This window comes from Nelumbo lutea, chromosome 1, assembly GCF_056320005.1.
Source record: "Nelumbo lutea isolate HS-2025 chromosome 1, American lotus-T2T, whole genome shotgun sequence".
NCBI lineage: Eukaryota > Viridiplantae > Streptophyta > Magnoliopsida > Proteales > Nelumbonaceae > Nelumbo > Nelumbo lutea.
Window position 1 is genome coordinate 196,985,703 of NC_142684.1, and position 22,570 is coordinate 197,008,272.

The window sequence follows — 22,570 nt, forward strand, 5'->3', positions numbered from 1 at the left end:
AATTCATACATTAAAGATTGGTTTTTTATTTCAATTATAGTTCATTAACTTTAAAAATATGTCTTGAATTTAAAAAAAAAAAATGAATGAATAACATTAGTAAAATGCAAGGGTTCTTGGAGCACTGGCAAGCCCCAGACAAGCCATCATTCTTTAAAAAAGGTAAAAAGCACAAATTTTAACCAAGGTGTGCACCTAGGCTTAGGAGCAAGGTGCATGCCTTTTTAAAGGTGCTGCTCCTAGGCCTAGGCGAGGTGCAGGCCTTGAAATGCACCTCACATGTGCGCCTAGAAACCCCTTTTAAATCACTGCTCCAAATCTAGACTAACACCATTACACTGTTTCTTTTTCATTAAGATCATAAATTTTGTATACCAATAAGTAATTTAATGGATATTAAGGGTTCTAAAAGACCCAAGGGCAGCCCAAAGGATGTCCATTGAAGTATAATAAAATATTTTAAGACCAACCATTTTACAGAGGACATTACCCATGAAAGGGCAGAAAAATGAAGTGGATCAGATCTGAGCTCAAAAAATTGGGATAAGGTTATGTGATGCCAAGTTAAATTTACATGTGTACTGTGCAAATTAAACAAGACAATTAAGCACATTTTGAGACATGTATGGATCCAGGAAGCACAACCAAGACATCAAAAAGGAGATATAGTCTAAAGGACATAATAATTGAGGTTTGTAAGCAGCAATATAAACTTCTAGTTATTTTTATCAAACAAATGATGCTTAGAAGATGCAAAGAAGTGAACCCAAAATAAATTATTTTTCAAAACAAGAAAGCATACATTAGTATATATACATTACCTTCCAAACAAATTTCCAGCAGTAACAGTACTTCCCTGGACATAATACTCAACAGTTTCTGTAACTTCTCCTAGAAGATCAGCAGTCTCAAGCACCTGCACAGAGGAGAAAAGGCAATAGTAAGGCTGAGCAAAAGAGAAGCACTTTCACAACCAACCCAAAATCCAAATCTTAGCAGCAGCAGGCAAAGTCTGCCACCTTCCATTCCTGTTTTCCGGAGCGATAACAGAAATAGCACCTCTGTTGATAATTAATAAAAGAGTAAATAATGTACAGCCAGGCAAAGTTTGGCACCATCAGCAGAAAATAACGTGATATGAAATTTAATGCATCCAGCACCCAACAGTTTAGGTTCAGTATGTGCTTGGCTCAACCAGAAGCCAGCCCAAATAAATGAAATAGAACTACCAAACTCAACCTTATAGGCAGCAACCCTCTCAACCGAACCTGTGAACGGTTCACCTATTCTTGGTGAAGGTTATATTTACAAAATTTCAATGTCGCTATGTCACAAGTTCCCAATCCCAACAAGTATAGCCAAAATAATTGAAAAGTGAATGAGAAACTTCCTGTGGCAGGAAGGATAATTTCAAGTTCTACCTAGTCAAGTGGAGTAAGATATGCAGCTCAAGGAAAGCAGGGGTCTAGAGGTGAGGAGAATTAGAAAATTCAGTGTGGCTTGTTCAGGTAAGTGGTATTGGAGATGGAACAAACCCACCAGTTTATGGAGAAGAACCATTTTGAAAAAATATGGTTCAAGAAATCTGAATTGGGGCCTGGGAGAGGCCAACATATGGGTGGTGTGCAGTATGGAGGGTATACAGAAATCAACAAGGGACTTCAGAAAGCAAATCAAGTTTGTAGTGGGAGATGGAACAAAGATAAAATTCTGGCAGGACACCCGGTGTGGAATCAACCTTTCAAAGAGATGTTCCAACCCTTTTCCAGATTGCACAGAACAAGGAGTGCATGATCTCAGAGTAAAGCTATAAGAGTAATTAGGGACGGTCAGCAAGCAACAATGGTTCTATTTTTAGGCCCAATAGGAGTAGATAACTCAGTCTGAGCTGAATTCTTAGCCCTGCTGCAAGGTTTAAAACATGCTAACAGTTGAACATAAGGCAGGTGGAGGTGGAAAAGAATTCCATGTTGGTGTTGGGGTGGCTCAACAGTAACAGTCAAGGGATTGGAAAGTTCGGGCAGGTTATGAGAGAAATCAAGGCTTAGGCAACAGAAATTGAGGCTTCTTTCACATGGATTAGCTGATTAATCTCTTAATTTTATTCTGTTACTGATCAAAAAAAGGAGTACATGATCTTAGATGTCTTTTCCCGTGACAGGGATGTAGGCAAATAATGCCCCATTTTAAAATGAACATCAATGATTGAGAAAGAGCAGTGAATGGAAATGGTGTAACAACCAAGCAGAAGTGTAATATGTAGAGATGCCACAGAGGAGGTAGGTCATTTATTTATTCATTGCAAGTTTGCAAGGGTGCTGCAGAGTGTGGGCAACAACATTGGACATTTTGAGGCACAGCTTGCTTTCCAAAAGTCTTTTGATAGGTTCGTCCAAACAGGGAAGATCACATGGGGAATGGTGCCAGGAGCAGTGATTCGGTCAATAAGGACAGAAATGAAGGGATTAGGGGAAGGATTTACTCATAGATAGCAGTACATAAGCAATTCAAGGATACATCAGCTCTTATATTTATCATAGTAATAATCTCTTTGTAATCAGACATACAGAATAGTCAGTGTGCCAACAGACAAGAGGATGTTGGTCCCTGCACAATATCTCATTGAACAGGGTTTTCTATATGTTTTTTGTTCAGATTAATACAATAACTTACCTTCAATTAAAAAATAAAGTCTTCTTCTAACAAGAGATATTATTTCAACAAGAGAAAACTATGATGTCAATGCTAGAAATGGAGGGTAGGGTGATCACCCAACGGGAGGTTATAGGAAAAGTCTTTTCCAATCACTTTATATTGATTTGCAAAATGCCTCTAGAAGGAAGATGGAATGTGTAGGACTTCATTGACCTGTAGTGGATAGGAGTTATCAGGAAAAGTAGGAAAGAAGGTTTGAGTTGGATGAGATTAAGGCATTATATCAAAATTGTTGGATATACTAAAGGGTGGTGATCTCTTCAAAGTAATCATGAGATCTTTAATTTGAGAGTTAATGCTACTCTCTTAGCCTTGACACATAACAAGGCTGAGGCATGTCACCCTAGATACTTTAGGCCAATTAGTTTGGTGACCAGAATCTACAAAATTTTAGCAAGTCCCATACTTGAGAGTTAAAAATGTTATTCCCCTTATCATCACACAGTTTCGAGGAGCCTTTGTTCAAGAGAGACAATTAAGAGATCAGATTGTTATGACAAATGAATGTGAAGAGGAACAAAGAAGACCGGGGATGTACTTTTGGGGTGAAATAGTGTAAATGGATTAGGGGTGCTTAAAAACATACAATTACTCAGTGATTGTCAATGGAGTTGTAGAGGAATTTTTTGGGCCTTTGGGGGTTTGAGGCAAGGAAATCCACTACCCTCTTTATTCTTACTCTAGTAGCAAATGTGTTGAGTAGGGAAGAGATAGAATTATAACGACCCACTTGCTATTTGCAGACGACACCATTATCTTTTGTGTTGGGGAGAATAGATAATGGTTTGAGAATTTAAAATTGGTGGTGAGGGTGATTGAGCAACTCTCCAATTGGAAGGTCAATTGAGGTAAGGGCGTGATGGTAGGCTTAAATATAGGGTAAGAGGTCTTTGACGGTAGCTTTAGGGTGTGTTTGTTGGGAGTAATTGATGAACTACTTAGGTCTCCCCAAAGGTGCCAACCCTAAAACCAATAGTTTTTGGAATCCAATGGTTGAGAAGTAGAAAAGAGATTGACAGGTTGAAAAGGAATTATATCTCTCTTAGGGGTAGGTTACCTTTGATCAAGTCTACCTTAGCTAATTTTATTATGCATTGCCTATTTGTGTTCAAGATGCCACAAGTAATTATTAAAAGAATTGAAAAGTTGATGAGGAACTTTTTTGGGGAGCCTAAGGAGGGAAAGAAAGATCACTTGATTAGATGAGAGGTAGTGAGTAAAAGGAAAATTGATGGGGGCGGGCTTGGGAATAGATAATATTAGCAAGAAGAATATAGTTCGCCTTAGGAAATGGTTGTAGAGGTTTCTAGTGAAGATTGAAAAGTTATGGCATATGGTTGTGGTTAGCATTCATGGGATCTCAGAGAATGGATGGGATGTTGAATTACCACACAGATCAACCCTTGCTTCACCTTGGAAGGCCATTCATAGTACTCTTCCCTTATTTCTAACTCACATCAACTATGACATCTCATAGTCTTTGGCAATGTTGTCAAAATCTTACGATTAACGTTACGGTTTACAATTTAAATCAGCAAAAATCTTATAATTTTTTGTTTGAATCCTACAATTTATACTATTTCTACAATTCAAATCAATTCAATTAAGAATTAGTTCTCTACTTTATTATATTTTTATATTTTAGTCTTGTCAAGGGAGACGTTTTTTAAAGCCCTTACTAGAAAATCATTTATTTACATTATTTAAGACTAGAAATTGAGTTAATTTTCCATCATATGTAGGTTAAGAGCCATTTTATGTATATTTTTTTGATTTTCAAGCCAAACTCAATTATAGTATGCTTCTATTGTATAAGTGGTAAATTCTATTGTTTTAAGTACATATATTAGATATAGTTTAAAAATAGGGTAGTCATCTTCCTATATATATTTAGTCTTTTAATATATCTATATTTAATTTTCTGACAAGTTTGTAAAAAATAGAAGTAATCTTACAATTTATGATACGGTTCATGATTTGATTTGATTCAACTTTCTCTACAATTTACGACACGATTACGGTTTTCAAAACATTGGTCTCTGATAACAAGAGAAAATTTTGGGAAGATCCTTATCTTGGGAAATCTTCATTGACAGATGTGTTTCCTTCTCACTATACTCTCTCTAAACTTGAAGATAAGCCCATCACTAACTTTATTCTACCTTCTTCCTCACCACTTGGGTTTGATTAGAATTTGGGATTTAGGAGAAACCTAAGAGCCGGAAATCATACCCGTTTCTCGCCTTCTAAAAATGTTGGATGGGGTGATTCTAGATAATTCTACTAGGGAAAAAACGATTGTGGACTCCTAACCCTGCTAGAAGTTTCTCTTGTGGATTCTTTTTCAATTTGTTGGTCATGGTGAGATGCTACTTGTTAATATATGAAGTTATAATTCAAAAAGTATGAACCATCTTAATAGTATATACTTTTCCAAAGATATGTCTATAAGTCCATATTTTCTCATATTGCAGAGTAAAACTCTTGGACACATCTCAGATTCTGATGCAGGTTAGGTTTGGCCCCAACCTTAAACCAATGCCAGTTGGGTTTACCAACCCTACCCCCAACAACAACCAACTCAAACCCGATCCTATGAAGGTGGGTTTGCCATTTAACCTGATCCATTGACATCCCTATCATCCTACTATTATATGGGAGCCCCCTTCCACCATCAAATTTGTATAACTTGAGAGTTTAACCAACTGCATCTTTTGTTTCTTTTGTCTTTTATAAAAATCTCATCCCTTGTAGGAGTGTCACTAGTTAAGCACTTATTAAATCATCCTGCTAGCATATGAGAGTCCCTTTCCACCAGTGTTGCATGGACCCTCCTCTAGGATTAACTAGATAAACAAAATAGAAGTCAGTTAAAGTTAAACCGAACACATTAGGGATGGGAAGGGACCATGATATAATTGAAGAGATTTTTTTTATGAGGGCGAGCTCACTCCAATCTGCCAATTTCTAGAGAAGTCATGATGAGAAAGGGAATGAAGACATCCAAAGACTTAACCCAATGTGTCACCTCTATAGTAATGTTTCCAATAAGAGACTCTTTAGACTAACTATTCTTATTGAGGACTTCCGGGAAAGAAAATAATATACAACAATATCCAATTCCAAACTCTATGTGTACATCTGGGTGACCTGGATGACCAGGGTGACCAGGATGGGCCCTGGCACAACGGTTGGGTTGCCCCATTGCGATTTGCAACCTGAGTGGCCAGGGTTCAAATCTTGGAAACAGCCTCTCTATATATGTAGGGGTAAGGCTGTTTACATCTGTTCTCCCAAGACCCCGCATTGGTGGGAACCTCATGCACTGGGCTGCCCCTTTTTTATCCAGTTCCAAACTCTGGAAGAAAAAGAAATACTTCAGAAAGCCAATTAGCTCAATTGGTTAGAGTGTTCTGTTATTGATGCTAAGCTTGTAGTCTATGTTCAGGCTATGTTTGGTTTGAAGAAAAAGGTAGGGAAACATTTACAAACCTTGTAAAGGTTCCCCTACCTTTCCCTTCCTTTCCTTACCTTTTCCTTCAAACCAAACACAATACATACATAAACTAATTTATGTATTCAACGCCAAATTCAAGGCCAATTCATTAAAGTATAACCACAAAGAGCTGCAGCTGAGTTTAGGCCCCACAAAATAACTCCTGCCTGCAAGCCTAAACATGGCTGAGGCATCTTTCAAAACACCACAAAGCGGAGAGAAGAGATTAAAGAAGTGTTGCAAAAGTGTAAAACCGATAAAGCCCAAAGACTAAATTGTCGTTCCATTACTTTTGCCCAAGGGGATTAAGCGACTTAATGAATCCTATCACTTCAAAATGTTCCAAGGAATTTCGTTCAAGAGATAAACAAGTGCATGAGTATTAATTCCATTGTCTCTATCTATAGGAAATCTAGTATTTTGGCACCCACACAATGTAAGAAAATCAGTTTCCTATAAGATCATCACTAAAATATATCCCTAGACACGGTCATCTCCCACCTCCAGGAGCCACTATAAAAAAAATACTACAATGAATGGAGTACCAATGACATTTCCTTTTGATAATTACCAATGATAGAAAAGTTCTACCAATAAAGAATAGAGTATTGCAAGGGGTGAACTCTATGCTTCATTGCAAGGTGTGAAACAAGCAAAAGATACAAATGTGGATAAATTGATTGTAGAGAGAGATTCGAAAGTGGTGATTGGGTAGCTGAAGAACTTTGATAAAGGGGTTTGAGCTTATAAACAAGAAATGAAAAGAATTTAAATGGATAACAAAGCATATATCTATTAAAGTTTAATGGGTTCCAAGATCGGCAAATGTCTTGGCTGATACGCTAGCCAAATGTGGAAGGCCAATAGGGAATTTTTTTTATTGGTCTCAATAGTAAATTATAACTTTACATGTGTGGAGAGTGTAATTCCTCTCCATGCAGTGCTTACGTTGTACGTATATATTCTGTTCCTTTTTTAATGAAATTTCTGAGTTTTTATCAAAAAATAATTAAATGCTAATTCATATAAAAAAAACAGCCACAAATGCGATTGATCAGGTATTAATAGACAAGATTCAAAAAAAAAGCATACTTCTAAATAGAGGAATGTCATTCTAAAACACAATACCACTAAGTGTTTACAAGCAGCATGCAACATGCAGAAGGCAATGCATATACGATGTGCATATTTCCATTTCCATTATTTGACATGATCTGTATGCAATTTACCATTGTTCTTGATTCCAAACTTATAATCAAATATGCATGATATTCATCATCTTCAGAAACCATCTTTGAAGAGTCACTGTTATGACCACGTGTGTTCTTGTGGTACACAGTCCAAATACCTTTGCAACCAGGTAACTCAACCTACAAAAAAAAGGTACAAAAAAATAATGCTAAACAAATATGGAAGAATAGTTAAATTTTATACATGAACCTTTACAACTTTTGTAGTGCATTATCATTTACTAATGCAGTGAGAATGGCTATAACTTCCTTGCCATGATAAAGAATGAGCATGTGATCAATAGCAATTAAATTATCTGGTTCCAAATGAGGTGTACAGTCTTGAGAAGATTTACCAATATTGGGATCACCAACAATGTCAACAAGAATTATAGTTCTGAAGCAGTTGGGAAATTTAGCTTGAGAAGACAAGAGAAAGTAACATATCTGGGAAATCAGATTCATTGGATATTTTTAAAGCAAAATTAAAAAAGAATGAGCATGTGATCACAAAAGCATGTATATTTGTTAGAAGCAAAATTATAATACACCTAGATGTAACTTTTAAAATCCAATTATATGGTTGGGACCACATCAATAAAATAAGACAAAACCGTTAACAGTGCCCCATGACTGACTCTCTCCCATGATTAAATGGTTTAAATTGTCCTAATATTTTCACAGAATATTTCCATTTCCACTAAAGCCATCACAAAATGATACTAGAACTGACATATAACCCAAATGAAAACTACCCACTGCTATGTGCAGTACATGAGATGTTATTATAACATGTATTAGCAACAATACGGTACAAATGTGTAGTAGAAGCATTATTTCCCACCTAATGTAAATGATGACCACTCTAAGTTAAGGTCAAAATTTTGTTCCATGTCAAAACTAAATCTTCATTTTTGTTTAACTGTTATTTATCTTAATTTCTTGGCTTTGATTGATGGCTTTCAACAAGATATCAATTTAAAAGGGTGTATCTATGTTTTTTTATCATTTCATAAAATATCATTGTATCTTTCTGCATGTTTCACAAAGTTTCCACCACGTCTACAATCTTGGCAATATTTCCAAACAATATTTCTGACATTTCCAACATGTTTCTTATATTTGGATGACCAATGCTTCCACCAACACACATTTGAAACCATGCTTAAAGCAGGGATGGTTACATAACCATCTCTCCCCCAACTTAATCCCCTTTAACAGAGGATACACCCTCCCCCCCCTCCCCTTCAAAGAAGATTTCTAAGCAACACCAACATTTTCAAGAGTCTTACCAGCATTATTCAACCTGCATCAACTAATTCAATCCTGAATTTCAAATTTTAACTTTTAAAAAGGAAAAAAAATGATTACAAATAGTACCTGCACATGTAGAAAATAAACACCAAATTAAACTCTAAGCACACCTCAGTGATCATTTCTGGACGAATTGACTGCTGAAGAACACACAGAGCACCATTCTTTCCATGACCTGAACAGCAAACCTGCCAATTAAGAAAGGAAAATATTACACCAGAAACTGTATGTCTCAAACTTACAAAAACAAAAAAAAAAAAACATCATATAAAATTTGACCATTTTGTTTCCTACTAGACACCTGTCCAAAAAATGATTAGGAAAAAGCATCTTCCATTAAGTATTAATAACAATCATTGGATAACTTCTCTATATAAATCCAGGAAACTTTTCTATTGGACAGAAAATCAAAGAGTATCATGCAGAATTAGTGTTCCCTGTTATTTTAAAAGAAAAAAAAAAGATTATTTATTTTCTAACTTGTAGGTGCAGCATAAACTGTAGAAAAAAGTATATATGCAGGACCAACCAGTTCATAATTGCTTTGCTTTGCAATTCCTGTTGCATTAGGGTCAGCATTGAGCCTTAAACCATAAGAGAAATCCTTCAAAGGGCCAACATTAATCAATGAATCCCTGACGGTAAATGAAAATATCTTCTGCATACAACAAGAAAACAAGTTATAACTATCAGATTTTGTTATAGCTAATAAGAATTAAGTCAGGAAAGGGTATAAGAAAAAGTAACAATGATGACGCAACAAATAGGGGATATTAGCCCACCCACATCCAAAGAAAGAGAGATAGCACCCTGCTACTCTCCACACATATGCAGTCATAACCAAAGATCAATAAGAAACCAAAACAGCACCAATGTACTACCCTAAGAGGTATGCACCACCACATGGTCTGTCTGCTTGCTCCTCCAAATAGAGCATCAATGAGATTATGAAAATTATAAGATATTCTAATACATTCCTGATATCTAAGCAGAATAGCAGATCAATTAAAGAGGAACTGAAAAAAGACAAGAATCTCATTGTTTCCCCAACAAGCAAAGAAAGAGCAAAAGTAGAGCTAAAGGAAATGCACCAACATAAGAAACCACCGAAGAGGAAAAGTCTTAATGGAGATGCACTAGAGCTGCAGTGGTTTGATCTTTCTGAGAGAAAAGAAATGCAAGGATATTTCAGGATAATATTTGCAAGAAGGAAGCACTCATGGAGAATATCTCAGTTCGAGTCACTCATTGGGTGAAGACTATGGATATCTTTGCACATTTCACAAGTAATATATTATTGGATGATCGAAAGTAGTGGCTAATGCACCATTTGTAAGGAGAAATGTTCTACTACACCCCCACAAGACTTTGTAAAGATAACTTTTTGATAGATACAGCTCAGGAAAACCAGGAGAGTACAGAATTGAAGGGGTTTTTAGAGACAGTCAAGGTCAATGCCACATATTATCAGATTTTTAGAAGAATGTGATCTTAGAATTACAAGGATGAATGCTAGTTCTAAGGATCAATAGGCTCTGGAGAAGATTCCTAATGCAGCAAGACAATTTAGGAGGAAAAAAAAAGCATCATACTGTTGTTCAGGTTTCAAAAGTATTCACCAGATTGAAAGGGGGTTTATTTGGTGTAAAGCCAAGAAGGTGAAGAAAGCAAAGAAGGTTTGCAAGAGGAGCAAAGAAATTTCCGTTCAAGCAATTGTGAGGTGCTAAGTTGGTGTTTAGTGTCTTTTGCTGTTTGTTTGTTTCTTGTTGGTCATTAGGGGGTGCAAGGATTTGTGATGCCAGGAAGGTATGTAAGCCTATCTGATGCTCTAGCAGGCAGGGTATTTGTATAAGGCAACTATTTTGGGGTTCTGTCCTCTTAGGGGAATGAATGCATGCGCTCATATTTGAGGATGGTAGATAGTGTTCTGATCAACCATGTTATGGGTGCTGAGGCATATCATTGTACAAATTCATATATAAATCATTGTACACTACTTTCGTTAACACAATCAATAAAGTTGCTAATCAGAAAGATAACATAAGAAACCACTGAAAAACCAACAAGTAATAATAATAACAAGAGAGCAAAACTCAACCTGTACTGACTCTGAGTTATTCGGTGCTGAACCATATAAAGAAAGCTCTTCACCACCAACAATATCTTGCAAAGGATCAGAAGGTGATCTCCGCAAACGCTTAACTGAAGGAGCATCAGTTTCAATATCACCAACCTTCCACAGGAAAAGGCAACTAAAAAGTTTATTTTCTTTTTTTATCAATAACAGAATTTCATTACAATAAAAAGTTCATTTTCTACATCAATGTAAAAATGAAATAAAATTAATGACAATGAAGAAAATTACAACAGTGCCATAGAATGAAACATTACATCAGAGGAGATATCTAAACATTAACAACAAGTTAGGAAGTCAACAACAAGCCTGAAACAAAAGCAAAGCAATTAGCATTTCCAAATTCAGGATGAACACAATCTAGTAGGAAATTACAGATATGTTAATTTTATTTGATTAGTGAATTATCTAGAAGCCCACTACGTCTTTTGGCTGTCAGATCTTCCAGACGATCTTTCAAAAAAGACTTGCCAAATGGCACCTGAATTTGTGTCCATATTTGCTCAAAAAGATCAATAAACTAATCCATTGAGAGGAACTTCCAGTACATTTTTCTTCTTCTAACTGCATTTCTAGACACTGATAACCCAAAACAATTGTTCCATTTTTTCTGTTAATAACTAAGATTCTTAAAAGCCATATGAAAAGAAAGGATCAAATATCCATGATATGAGAAAAAAAGAGTATATAAGTATTTAAATCTGGACAAAAAAGATCTCCATGATATCAAAAAAAGAATAAATTAGTATTTACGTCTGGAAAATTAAAAAAGATAGCATAACCCAATGACTGTATGTAAAAGATCACATTATCATTTTTATTTTTGATTTTCCATATTACTGTCAAGTTGGTATCAGAGCTTACAACAAGTGGTACAGCTGCTAATTTCTCCTTCCTCAAGCCAACATGAGATAAACCATATGACTTAGGTCAGGACTCTTGGAGTCATATGGTGGATATTAAGAAACTGGCACTCAAGAGCTTGGCAATCTCAACCACCCTACTTAAAAGGCTATTTACATATTTTTCTAGAATATTCTACCCGTAGATGATCACCTAGAGAGTTAAGTTTGAAAAACTTAGGCTTGCAATATTTTGTTTGGGGGCATAGTGATAGTCAGATAGACAGTTCAGCCAAATATTGCTTAATCCCTATGACTATTATTAATTTCCAGAATCAAATGGAATGCCATTCTGAGATGGATTGACACTCGTGGAGGGAAATCTCCATGTTTCAGTGCAACCTACTGCTGGTAAGTAGGAATAACTGGTGTTTGGTACTTCTAGTGCTGTTCATTCCATTTGTGATTGCACTTTGAAGATAATTTAGTGCCATGGAGACTGATTCTGAACTCTGAAGTGAAAAGAGAATCTACACATACTAATTCTAGTGTGGTGGGATCAGAGAATAGTTTTGTTGAACCCTTAAATCTATCTGTTAATGGTCCATTGGTCCTAAAATGCCATTTTCTGCTGATGCCAAGGTATTCCCCTAAAGCAACGTGCTACACCTTAACCTGAATAAAATGAGAATTGGGCAATGGTATGCTAGGTGTTCCAAGAAGCAATGCGCCACAACAATGCCTAGTTGTTGTGAGAAAAAGGTGAAGGTTCCCATATCCTTTTGCACAAGGGCAGATAAAGCAGTTAGTACAAGAAACAATAATGTGATAAGCTACTTAGAATGTGGGAAATATTAATAAGCAAGACAATAGATAAATACACAGAATGAAAAGGATAAAGATTAATATAACGTGCATACAAAAAACTAAATGCAAGAGGGAAGTTAAAGAAAATGACGGATATAAACTATGGTACACAGGAGAACTAAATATAGAAAGGAAGTAGCAAGAAAAATAAACAAAGAGCTAAAAAAATGAAATATTAAATGATTAAATAACTGAGAAAAGAATTATTTTAATTAGACTTTTTTAGATGACGAAATCATTAACATAATTAGTACTTAATACATCTAAAGTAAATCAAGAAGAAAACATTCAAAGACAATTTTGGGAAAACATAAGTGGACTAATTAAAGAAATTCTAAATGGAGAAAGTAGCTCTGTGGGAGGATATCAAATTGGTTATGTGGGGAGAAGTGTACAGTATAATAGGGTGCACGGAACATTAATGTTTTAGGAGAAAAGTGAAACAGGACACAATTTTAAAATTTGCAAAAGTCAATGATCTAAATATAGTGAACAAATATTTTGAAAAGGATGGACAAGTAGAGAAGTGATAGGCCCCCAATTAACTTTACGTATGCCAGGAAGGGGAAAGGTCAGCTTTCGGCCAAGGGGGGAAATAATTGAACATGAGGGCAATTATAGCTGGTGGGAATAAGGAGAGTCTTGAGGCATTTATAGCTATGTCAGTTAGGAATAAGAAGGGTAGGGGCATTTATAACTTGGCCAACTGGGCATTTATTGAGGGAGTATGTTGTGAGAAGAGTATAAGAAGGGGCTTTGGGGGATGGGGGAGATAGGCTTTTGTTGAGTGAAGAATACTGTGAGTGATTGGGAGAGCCGGCAGTCTCTCGAAGAACCGACCAACTGTTAATGTTCTTCTTTTCTTCTGAATGAATACCAGTTCCTTTGTTGATGTTCTAGTTGTGTGAATTCTGCTGTGAGTCTGAGAATTGTGTGTCAAGTTTCTGGGACCTAACAAGAAGCTATAGACGATAAGGGTTAGCTTTGCATTTCCTTTGTTTTTCTATACTAGGTTAGTATAGTTGTACCACTTGTAAGGATAGAATTGTCCATTCGCCATAATTAATATACAAGGATCTTCTCTGGGAGACGTCAATATTCTAGACACACCCATCCAACCCTAGTGTGTACATCATACTCTGCTCTTTGTCATGGTATCAGAGCAGGTTGCTCTGTAGGACTTGAATTGATGCAAGTTCCTGCACTACCTGCTATTGATCAAGGACAGTATATGGAGTCATATGGATATTTTTTCCTCTGTTTGGCACAAGGTTCTAAGTTTCAATACGTATCAAGCTGTATCGTGGGCTTCCCAACACGCCCCTACAGGGGGTGTTTCGAGGCCTAAACCAGTTCAGGGGGTAGATGGGCCTTTAAACCGACCGCTCTGAACCAGGTTGGAAAAAAAACTTAAAAAAAAGGATGCGAGCCACGATACAGTCCGATACACCCCTACCGGCGTATCGGACTGTATCGATATTTTGAACCTTGGTTTGGCATCAATGCTTTGAACCATGACCCCAACTTCTGTGAGGGATTAAAATTCACCTTTTTTTTAAAACAAATAAAGAAGAAATTTTTATTGAAAAATAAAATGGAACATAAGTCTTAGGTGACAAGGTATCACCATCCAACATAAAAAGGAAACTCCAAAAAATTAAACACAATAAACAAAGATACAACAATTAACCATTCAAAGTAGATAAAAATCCGAACCAAAGTCTTCTTTTATGAGCCTTCAAACTCCAGAATAATTAACACCCAATCTAAGAGATTTGAGTTGATAACTTCCCCCAACTTTTCTTTGCTCTTCATCTTCATACCGAAAATACCTCTATTTCTTTCCTTTCACACCTTTGAACAAACGGAAAAAAGAATGCAGCTCCTAAGGATTTTGACTTTGATGTTCCCAAATAATATTGTCCATGCTTCAAAAATGTCAGAAGACCTATTAGGAGACTAACCATCTGGTCTGAAAAGCTTGAAGAAATAAGCCCAGATTCCTTTCACATAACTGCAACTAACTAACATGTGAAGCCTCTTCCACTGATAGGCATAAAACACCTGTTTGGCAAATAGAAACCTCTCTTCTTCAGCGTATCTTGCGTAAGAATGCTGTCAACTGTCACCAACCAAGCAAAAGTCTCCACTCTTGGAGGAACTGGTTCCCCCAAATTCCTTTGACTGAAGAGACTTCTACCTGATTCCTAATCCTAGCCAAAGCATTGTAAAGTGATTTGATTGTAAATCACTTTGCTTCTGACATCTACAGATCAATTACAGCCTTTTGCAACTTTGACAACAGCCCCACCCATTCCTCCATTTCCCAATCCAACAAAGGTCTCCTGAAGGTGGCACACCACACAACCATATAATTTTTATCCTCGTAGCATTGAGAAACCAATACCCCCTTGCTGCTCAAACTATAGAGTCTTGGGACACAGCTTGCATTGTTTACCCATCCCCAACCAATCACCTTCCCAAAACCGCACACTAGAACCACTCCCCACCTTCCAAGACATAAATAGTAGAAGCAAAGAATTAAATCTCATGTGAAGATCTCACCTCCCTCACATCCCACCTAAAATCCACCACCCCATATTTGAACACTACAACCCTCCAAAGCCCTTTCCTCTCCCTCCCAAACCTCCAAACCCATTTCCCCAACAATGCTTTGTTAAAGATCCCCACTCTCCTTATACCCAACCCCCAACATTTTTTGGCCCTACATACTCACTCCCATTTAACCAAATGAAAAATTCTTTTTTCAACCTTAACATTCCACAGAAAATCCCTTTGAAGTTTACACAAAAAAAGGCATTTGAATGGAAAGGTAGAAATTCGAATTAGCTTAATTTCTTGCAACCAAAAAAAGGCATTTGAATGGCAAGTTACTTCATGAACGTTATATGCACCTCTTCCTTCACATGCCCAGAGGTTGTAGTTGATGTTCCCATTCCACAAGTATATTGCACAAGCAAGCTATCTCCTAAACGACTCCCCAGGAAAAAGAAAGAATTACCAATTGTTGTGATGCCCTACAACATAAATAAAACAAACACTAGTTACAACTTTTTGCTATTAGAAAAAGATATTAATGAGAGTAAGATATCCAAGAAAAACTAAAACAGTTTTTATTTCAAATAATGAAACTAACCGAAGTCAAAACTGAGGCTTTAGACTTCGAAAGTTCAAGCCTTTGCACAACCCTGTAGAAGAAAAATAAACAAGTGAACAAGATCAACAATCACTAAACTAATACTTAAAGCTGTTTCTTATTTTTTTAAATGTAGACAAAATATTAGAAATACCAGATAAAAGGGAGGAGATGAGATTGCAACTTTTTGTTCTGCTTTTAATTCATTTTTTACATTTAACATCACACTAAGACATTGAACATTGCAAGGAACCAGATGCAGTGACTCAATGAGTAGTTAAGAATTATATCCTATAAATATGAAACTTAATAAATGTCCTCCATCTAATCCATAAATTTTATTCAGGTGAGATTTGTTAACCATAGAGCAAGATTTAAGGTTCAAAATTAAATAACAAAGCAGCTAAAAATGCTAAACAACATACATGCTGTTTTTTTTTTTTTTTTGAAAATCAACAAGCCACTACAACTTCAGAAAAATCATAAAAATGTATTTTATTAAAAAGAGATTAAGAGCAAGAAAAACACTTGCGAACAAAATAGCTATCTTCCTATTGGATGGTTCATATCAAAAAAGGTCAAATAAGAACATAATCACCTGTGTACTAATCAAAATAAATTAATAAAGCAGCTAAAAACTGTTAAACATACACACTGGGTTTTTTGGACATAACTTCATAAAAAGTATCAAAATGCATTTTCTTAAAAAAGAGTGTAGAAGAAAGGAGAAAATTTATGAACAAAATAGCCATCTTTCTCTTGGATGGTTCATATCAACAAAAACAAAGTCATATAAGAACATAAACACCATTGCATTAATCAAAATTAATTAATAAAGCAGCTAAGGTTAAACAACATACATGCTAGGTATTTTGAAAAATCAACAGGCTGCTATAACTTCAGAAAAATCATCAAATTGTGTTTCCTAAAAAAACTAGTAGGCATGACAAAACACTTGTTAATAAAATAACCATCTTCTTCTTGAACAACAAGCTCCTATCTCCCTACCCTTGTATGATATCGCAAATACTCCCACTAGCTGAAGATTTCACCCAACTTATCTATACTATATATAAAGCGGATACTTGCCTTGGTTTTGGTGCAGGTCATAAAAGTTAAATTTGATTATATAATGTTAATTACCTCATATCATTACTCTTTGCTTGCACACATGCATAGCATGTGCCCTTACACTAGTGACCCTAAAATTCCCATCCACCTCCAATCTAACCAACAAAATAGCTTTGGTAAACTATTGTCACTGCCATAAGGCCATTGCTTCTGCTACTAACAAATTCCTTCTCTTAGCGGACCAGATAACAACATGCAAAACTGTACCATCTTGATCACTTGAAGCGCCACATATTGACAGCCAACACAGTTTCTAATACAGCACCTTTTAAGATTTATTTTTATTACAAATGGCTTAGGATAAAATCCAAGCTGACAAACAACGGAGCTTTGATTCAAACCTGACAGAAGCCACTTTGTGCAAGCAAAGGAGAAGGTTAGGTTCCTATCAAATCCACCCCGAACAAGACCACAGATTAGCTGGGACCTGCAGTAGGTAATGGCCCTTACAACTGGCTTTAGGTTGCCTGTTCTCAATATGCCCAACCTTAACATAAAGATTTCCACTATTTAGACTCATGTACCTAACCACTTATTATAAACTCTGAATATTCTGTTAGAGAATGAGTTTTAGCAAATATTCATAAATTTAATAAATTCTATATTAATTTGACAGTGAATGGACTTGCTTCCAACCCAAGAAAAAATTAACCAGGCAGAACATTTGTTCTTCGGAAACAACAAATAAATACATTTAAATATAGGATGCACAGAAGTCACCTACCGCCCATCATAAACCAATGTCAGCAGGAGTAGCTCTCCTGTTTTTGTTGATAGGATGGCTACATCATGCAACAACCAGGTTGCATTGGCTGCATCAAGTTCCACATTGAAACTTGATCGTGGTATGTCTTGACTGCATAAAAAAAAATGGAAAACAAAAAAAAAAAAAAAAAAATCTTCATGTTAGTACAAACCACTCAGGATCAACCAGTTACCTATGAGTGGGATCCGTTGCTGGATCCCCAACAGGAAAGCACCTTAGAGTGTGTAAGTGCAGATTGCCAATGTAAATACAAGGAGGATTCTTATTGGGGATACAGTAAATGATCCTGCTCATAGATAACCAGTACATCGCAAGTCGCAACACAGCATAAACAGCCAAATGGACATTAAATTAAATCCCATGCACAACCACCACCAATTTATAAAATAACAAAAACATTTCATTAGTAAAGAACTCGTACCATCAAATTTAAAAAACAGAAAGTGTTTCTAAAGAAACTCTTACAATCAAAAACTTCCTGCGCCTAGCATACATTGCATTATATAGCTGAACTATGGAACATAACAAACATACATCCAAAATCTTATTTTAAAATTTGAGCCTCATTAATTGAAAATGAGAACATAAGGTATAAGGGCCTCAACAAGATTAACTAATTAAGTTTTGAGTTTCTAAAACCATTTTGTTTGGGACTAGACTATTTGTAATCCTATTTATGATTTTTGTCATATGCATCCATCAAAGCTATGTTTTTACATTATGATATGACATATAAATATAAATACGTGCTCCTTTACAAATTCATACAATTACTTTTATCTATCAAGAAAAGACCCAATATGAAGTAGAAAATTTGAAATTAATACATTTTCAATTAAGGGCCCACAGTATGGTGCAATGGTAAAAGACTAAAATCTCAGGCTGAAAATAGTGAAACACTAGTTCAAGTCTAAGAGTAGCCACTTTGTGCAAAAATCAACAGATGTTAGGTCTATATCCAGCCTATCCCTCTCACAACCCCAGATAGCCAGGACCAGCAGCGCCTTTGGACATTAATAAACCTTCCTATTCCAGTTGTTGACCGTTCTCCTTTTATTGTGTTTTCTTTTTATCAATAACAGAATCGCTTTATTAAAAATTAAGATTAAAGTTACAAGTAGAAGAGAGCAAAGTGGAGATGTAAACTCTCTTAACCATCCCCACAGAAATCACTCAAGATTACAACAAAGCCCAAAACAATTGATCCCTTCCTACCCCTTCTTTAGCAAGTGTATAAGCAAAGGAATCAGCACTTCTTTTCACCCACCGCATTCTTCCATACCCTGTATTGCATCTATAATCATATAATAGCAACTCATTTTTCTTAAATCGTATGCACTGATGACGCTAACATTTTTTTATCAAGAACAGAACCATTTTATTAAAGATAAAAAGGATGAAACAAGGTGCAGGGAGAGCTAAACTCTCTTAACTCTCCCCCAAAAAAACAGCAGAATTACAACTTAGCCCAAAACATTTGATCCCTTCCCACCCCTAGTTTGGCAAGTGCATCTGCAAAGGAGTTGGCACATCTTTCGACCCACTACAATCTCACTTCCATACCCTGAGTCACCCACTTAAATTTTCTTTTTTGTTCTTTCATTAATGTAGCTCCACAGGCCATTATCCTCCTCTAGCTAGCCTATTACCAGTTTTGAATCTCCTTCAATGAACAATCTACTAATATTTAGCTTCTTAGTACTGCAATTGGGCCTGAAAACATAGCAATAACTTCACCTTCTTCATTCCTGAAAACTCCTACCTAAAGGGCTAGAGTTTCCTTCACTACTACCATCAAAGTTCAGCTTAGTGAAACCAGAAACTGGTGGAGTCCACAAAGGAGAGGACACGGTATTACTAGGAATTGAGGATGCCATTTCCTTCTAGTCATTCAAACATACCATTGTAGAAATATCACCAAATAAATACATAGGTTTCACCCAATGAACCACCCCAGCAATAATTACCCCAATAATTGCCCCTCTACTCCTCTCCTTTTCAGCAAAAATTCTTTGGTTTCTTTCCTCTCATACTGTCCAACAAACCGCAGCTCTTGTGCATCTCCACAACACTCTTCCTCTCTTCTTTGTCTAGCTACCTACAGAAGGGTCAAAAAGGCTTTGTACATTTGGTTGGGTCCACTTGCAACCAAACAAAGAGAGAAACCAATTCCAAAGGCCCCAATCCTTGGAGGAACCGGTTTACCCCAAATTTCCTCTTGACAGTGTGGCCGGCCAGAAATAAGAAAGAAAGGGAAGAGAAGAAGAAGGGGGAAGAGAGAAGAGAAGAGGAGAGATTGGTGACCAATGGAAAAGTGCTGGTGGCATCAGCTTCTATTAGTATTTATAGGGCGTCTAAAATAAAAGGAAAAAAGACCTCTGTGCCCTTGCTGTAAGTAAAGTACAATAACAGAAAATTAAAAAGGATTTTAACCAACCAAACGGACCCTAGCAAGACAAAATTAATAGACAATAAATAAAATAAACTATTTCAACACTCCCCCTCAAGTTGAAGCATAGATGTCAATCATGGCCAACTTGTCACACAAATCTTTATGCTGCACATGATGAAGACCCTTGGTGAAAATTTCTGCAAGTTGTTCTTCTAAGCTAACATATGGAGTGCACACTTCTCCATTCACAAGTTTTTCTCTAATAAAATGCTTGTCCACTTCGATGTGTTTCGTCCTATCATGGAGGACTGGATTAGCAGCAATGTTGATAGCAGCTTTATTGTCGCAATAGAGTGACATAGGGCTGCGAACTGCAAAACTCAGTTCACCCAACAGGTTTCTTATCCACGTGATTTCAGCAACTCCATGAGACATAGCTTTGTATTCTGCTTCAACACTAGATCTAGCCACCAAACTTTGCTTCTTACTTCTCCATGTGACCAAATTTCCTCCTACAAAGGCACAATACCCACTGGTAGACTTTAGGTCATTAACTGGCTCTGCCCAATCAACATCGGTATATACTTCCACCTTTAAATGTCCATGTTTCTGGAACAGCAAACCAGCTCCTCGAAACTTCTTGAGGTATCTAAGGATCCCCTCTATAGCTTCAAGGTGAGTTGTCCTAGGGTTGTGCATGAACTGAGTAAGGACACCCGTTGCATAAGCAATATCAGGCCTGGTCATAAACAAATACAAGAGTCTCCCTACAGACCTCTGAAACTTCTTCACATCTTTCAAGAACTCCACCTGACTGTCTCCCAGCTAATGGTTAGGTTCAATTGGTGAGTCAATTGGTTTCACCCCTAGCTTGTCTGTATCTTCTAGTAGATCCAGTACATATTTCAGTTGGGAAATAAAGATACCCTTTTGAGAGCGGGCAATTTCAATTCCAAGGAAATAACGTAAAGGTCCTAGATTTTTCACCTCAAATTGAGTGGCTAAGAATTTTTTCAGTTTCCTAGTCTCCTGTGATCACTATGTCACCCACATACACAATTAAAGTTGCTATTTTCCCTTCACCTTTCTCTTCACAAACAGAGTGTGGTCTAACTGTCATTGTTTGAACTCCATCTGAACTGCTAAGTGGAACTTACTAAACCAGGCCCGAGGTGATTGTTTCAACCCATATAAAGATTTTTTTAACCTGCACACTTTCTGCTTACTGCCTTTGGCACAAAAACCTGGAGGTTGGATCATGTACAATTCCTCTTCTAAGTCACCATTCAAGAAAGCATTCTTAATGTCCAATTGGTGAAGTTCCCAGTCAAGATTTGCTGCCAATGAGAAAAGAATCCCGATAGAGTTCATCTTGGCTACTGAAGCAAATGTCTCTGCATAGTCCACTCCATATACCTGTGTAAAACCTTTTGCCACCAATCTAGCCTTGTACCTTTCAACAGTTCCATCAGCCTTGTGTTTCACTGTGAACACCCATTTGCATCCCGCTAGTTCCTTCCCTTCAGGAAGATCCACCAACTCTCAAGTGTCATTTTTGTGCAATGCATCAATTTCTTCCTTCATTGCATCTGTCCATTCAGGTTTGGATAAACCTTCTACCACATTCTTAGGAATAGGGTTATTGTCAACGGAAAAGAGGATTGCACTATATGAAGGTGAAATATGGTCATAGGACACAAAGTGAGAGATAGGATGATTAGTGGTACAAGATCTAACACCCTTTCTCTTAGCAATAGGAACATCAAGATCATTAATGACAGGGGAATCAACATTGAGAGGTACAAGCATATCAATAGGAACAAGTGTACCTAGCTAATGAGAAGGATCGACCCCCGGAGAATCCGATGATGTTGGTTGCATAGTGGCAAGTTCCACAGCTCTTGAACTCTGCTAGCTTTTGTGGCGGCGAAGAAAGACACAAAATGGAGGAGAATCAGGAAGAGGAGGTAGTTGACTCTGACCATGGGTGTGTTTCTCCTTAACCCTACTCTCCCCCTGAGGAGAAGTCGAGAAGAAAGGTTGATTCTCAAAGAAGGATATGTCTACGAAGACATATTACTTGCGAGAGGTAGGATCGTAGCAACGATATGATCACCCACTCTCCGATGGAAACCAAAGGTGCCAGTAGCCGATTTAAACCGTTGAAATTTGTTTTGCAAAATATATTTATATAGAGATATACATATATATATTATGGTTTCAAAATGTTTGCAAAAGGGATAAGTCATCTCTTGTCGGGCAGTGTTTGATCATTATGGGCTGAGAGGTTAAGTGTAAGATAAGGGATTATCCTTATCTCTTAAAGAGAGTCCAGATCCAAATACAAGATTTGGATTAGGAAACTCCTAATGGGATTAGGAGAACCTCTCTTTAAGGCTATAAATAGAGGAGGGCGAACCCCAATTCATCCATCAGATTACAAATTCAAGAGAGAAGACAGCACCAGTTGGACTGACGCCATCTTCTGCTCTTGCCTTCTCCTACTGTTGCCGCCATAGCCAGTTCG

At 36.7% G+C, this 22,570-nt stretch overlaps 1 protein-coding gene across 1 annotated transcript in view; it reads right to left on the reverse strand.

The window, feature by feature from the left end:
- The window catches only part of CPSF160 (cleavage and polyadenylation specificity factor 160), a 112,932-nt gene that overhangs the window by 66,617 nt on the left and 23,745 nt on the right, over positions 1-22,570 (reverse strand). The window contains exons 8-15 of the mRNA XM_088962056.1: positions 17,610-17,741; positions 15,755-15,806; positions 15,513-15,635; positions 10,853-10,987; positions 9,284-9,412; positions 8,865-8,942; positions 7,441-7,581; positions 822-916 (exon numbers count right to left, since the gene is read on the reverse strand). Of these exons, the coding sequence (XP_088818182.1) occupies positions 822-916; positions 7,441-7,581; positions 8,865-8,942; positions 9,284-9,412; positions 10,853-10,987; positions 15,513-15,635; positions 15,755-15,806; positions 17,610-17,741 (885 nt within the window). The remainder of the gene's footprint in view (positions 1-821; positions 917-7,440; positions 7,582-8,864; positions 8,943-9,283; positions 9,413-10,852; positions 10,988-15,512; positions 15,636-15,754; positions 15,807-17,609; positions 17,742-22,570) is intronic.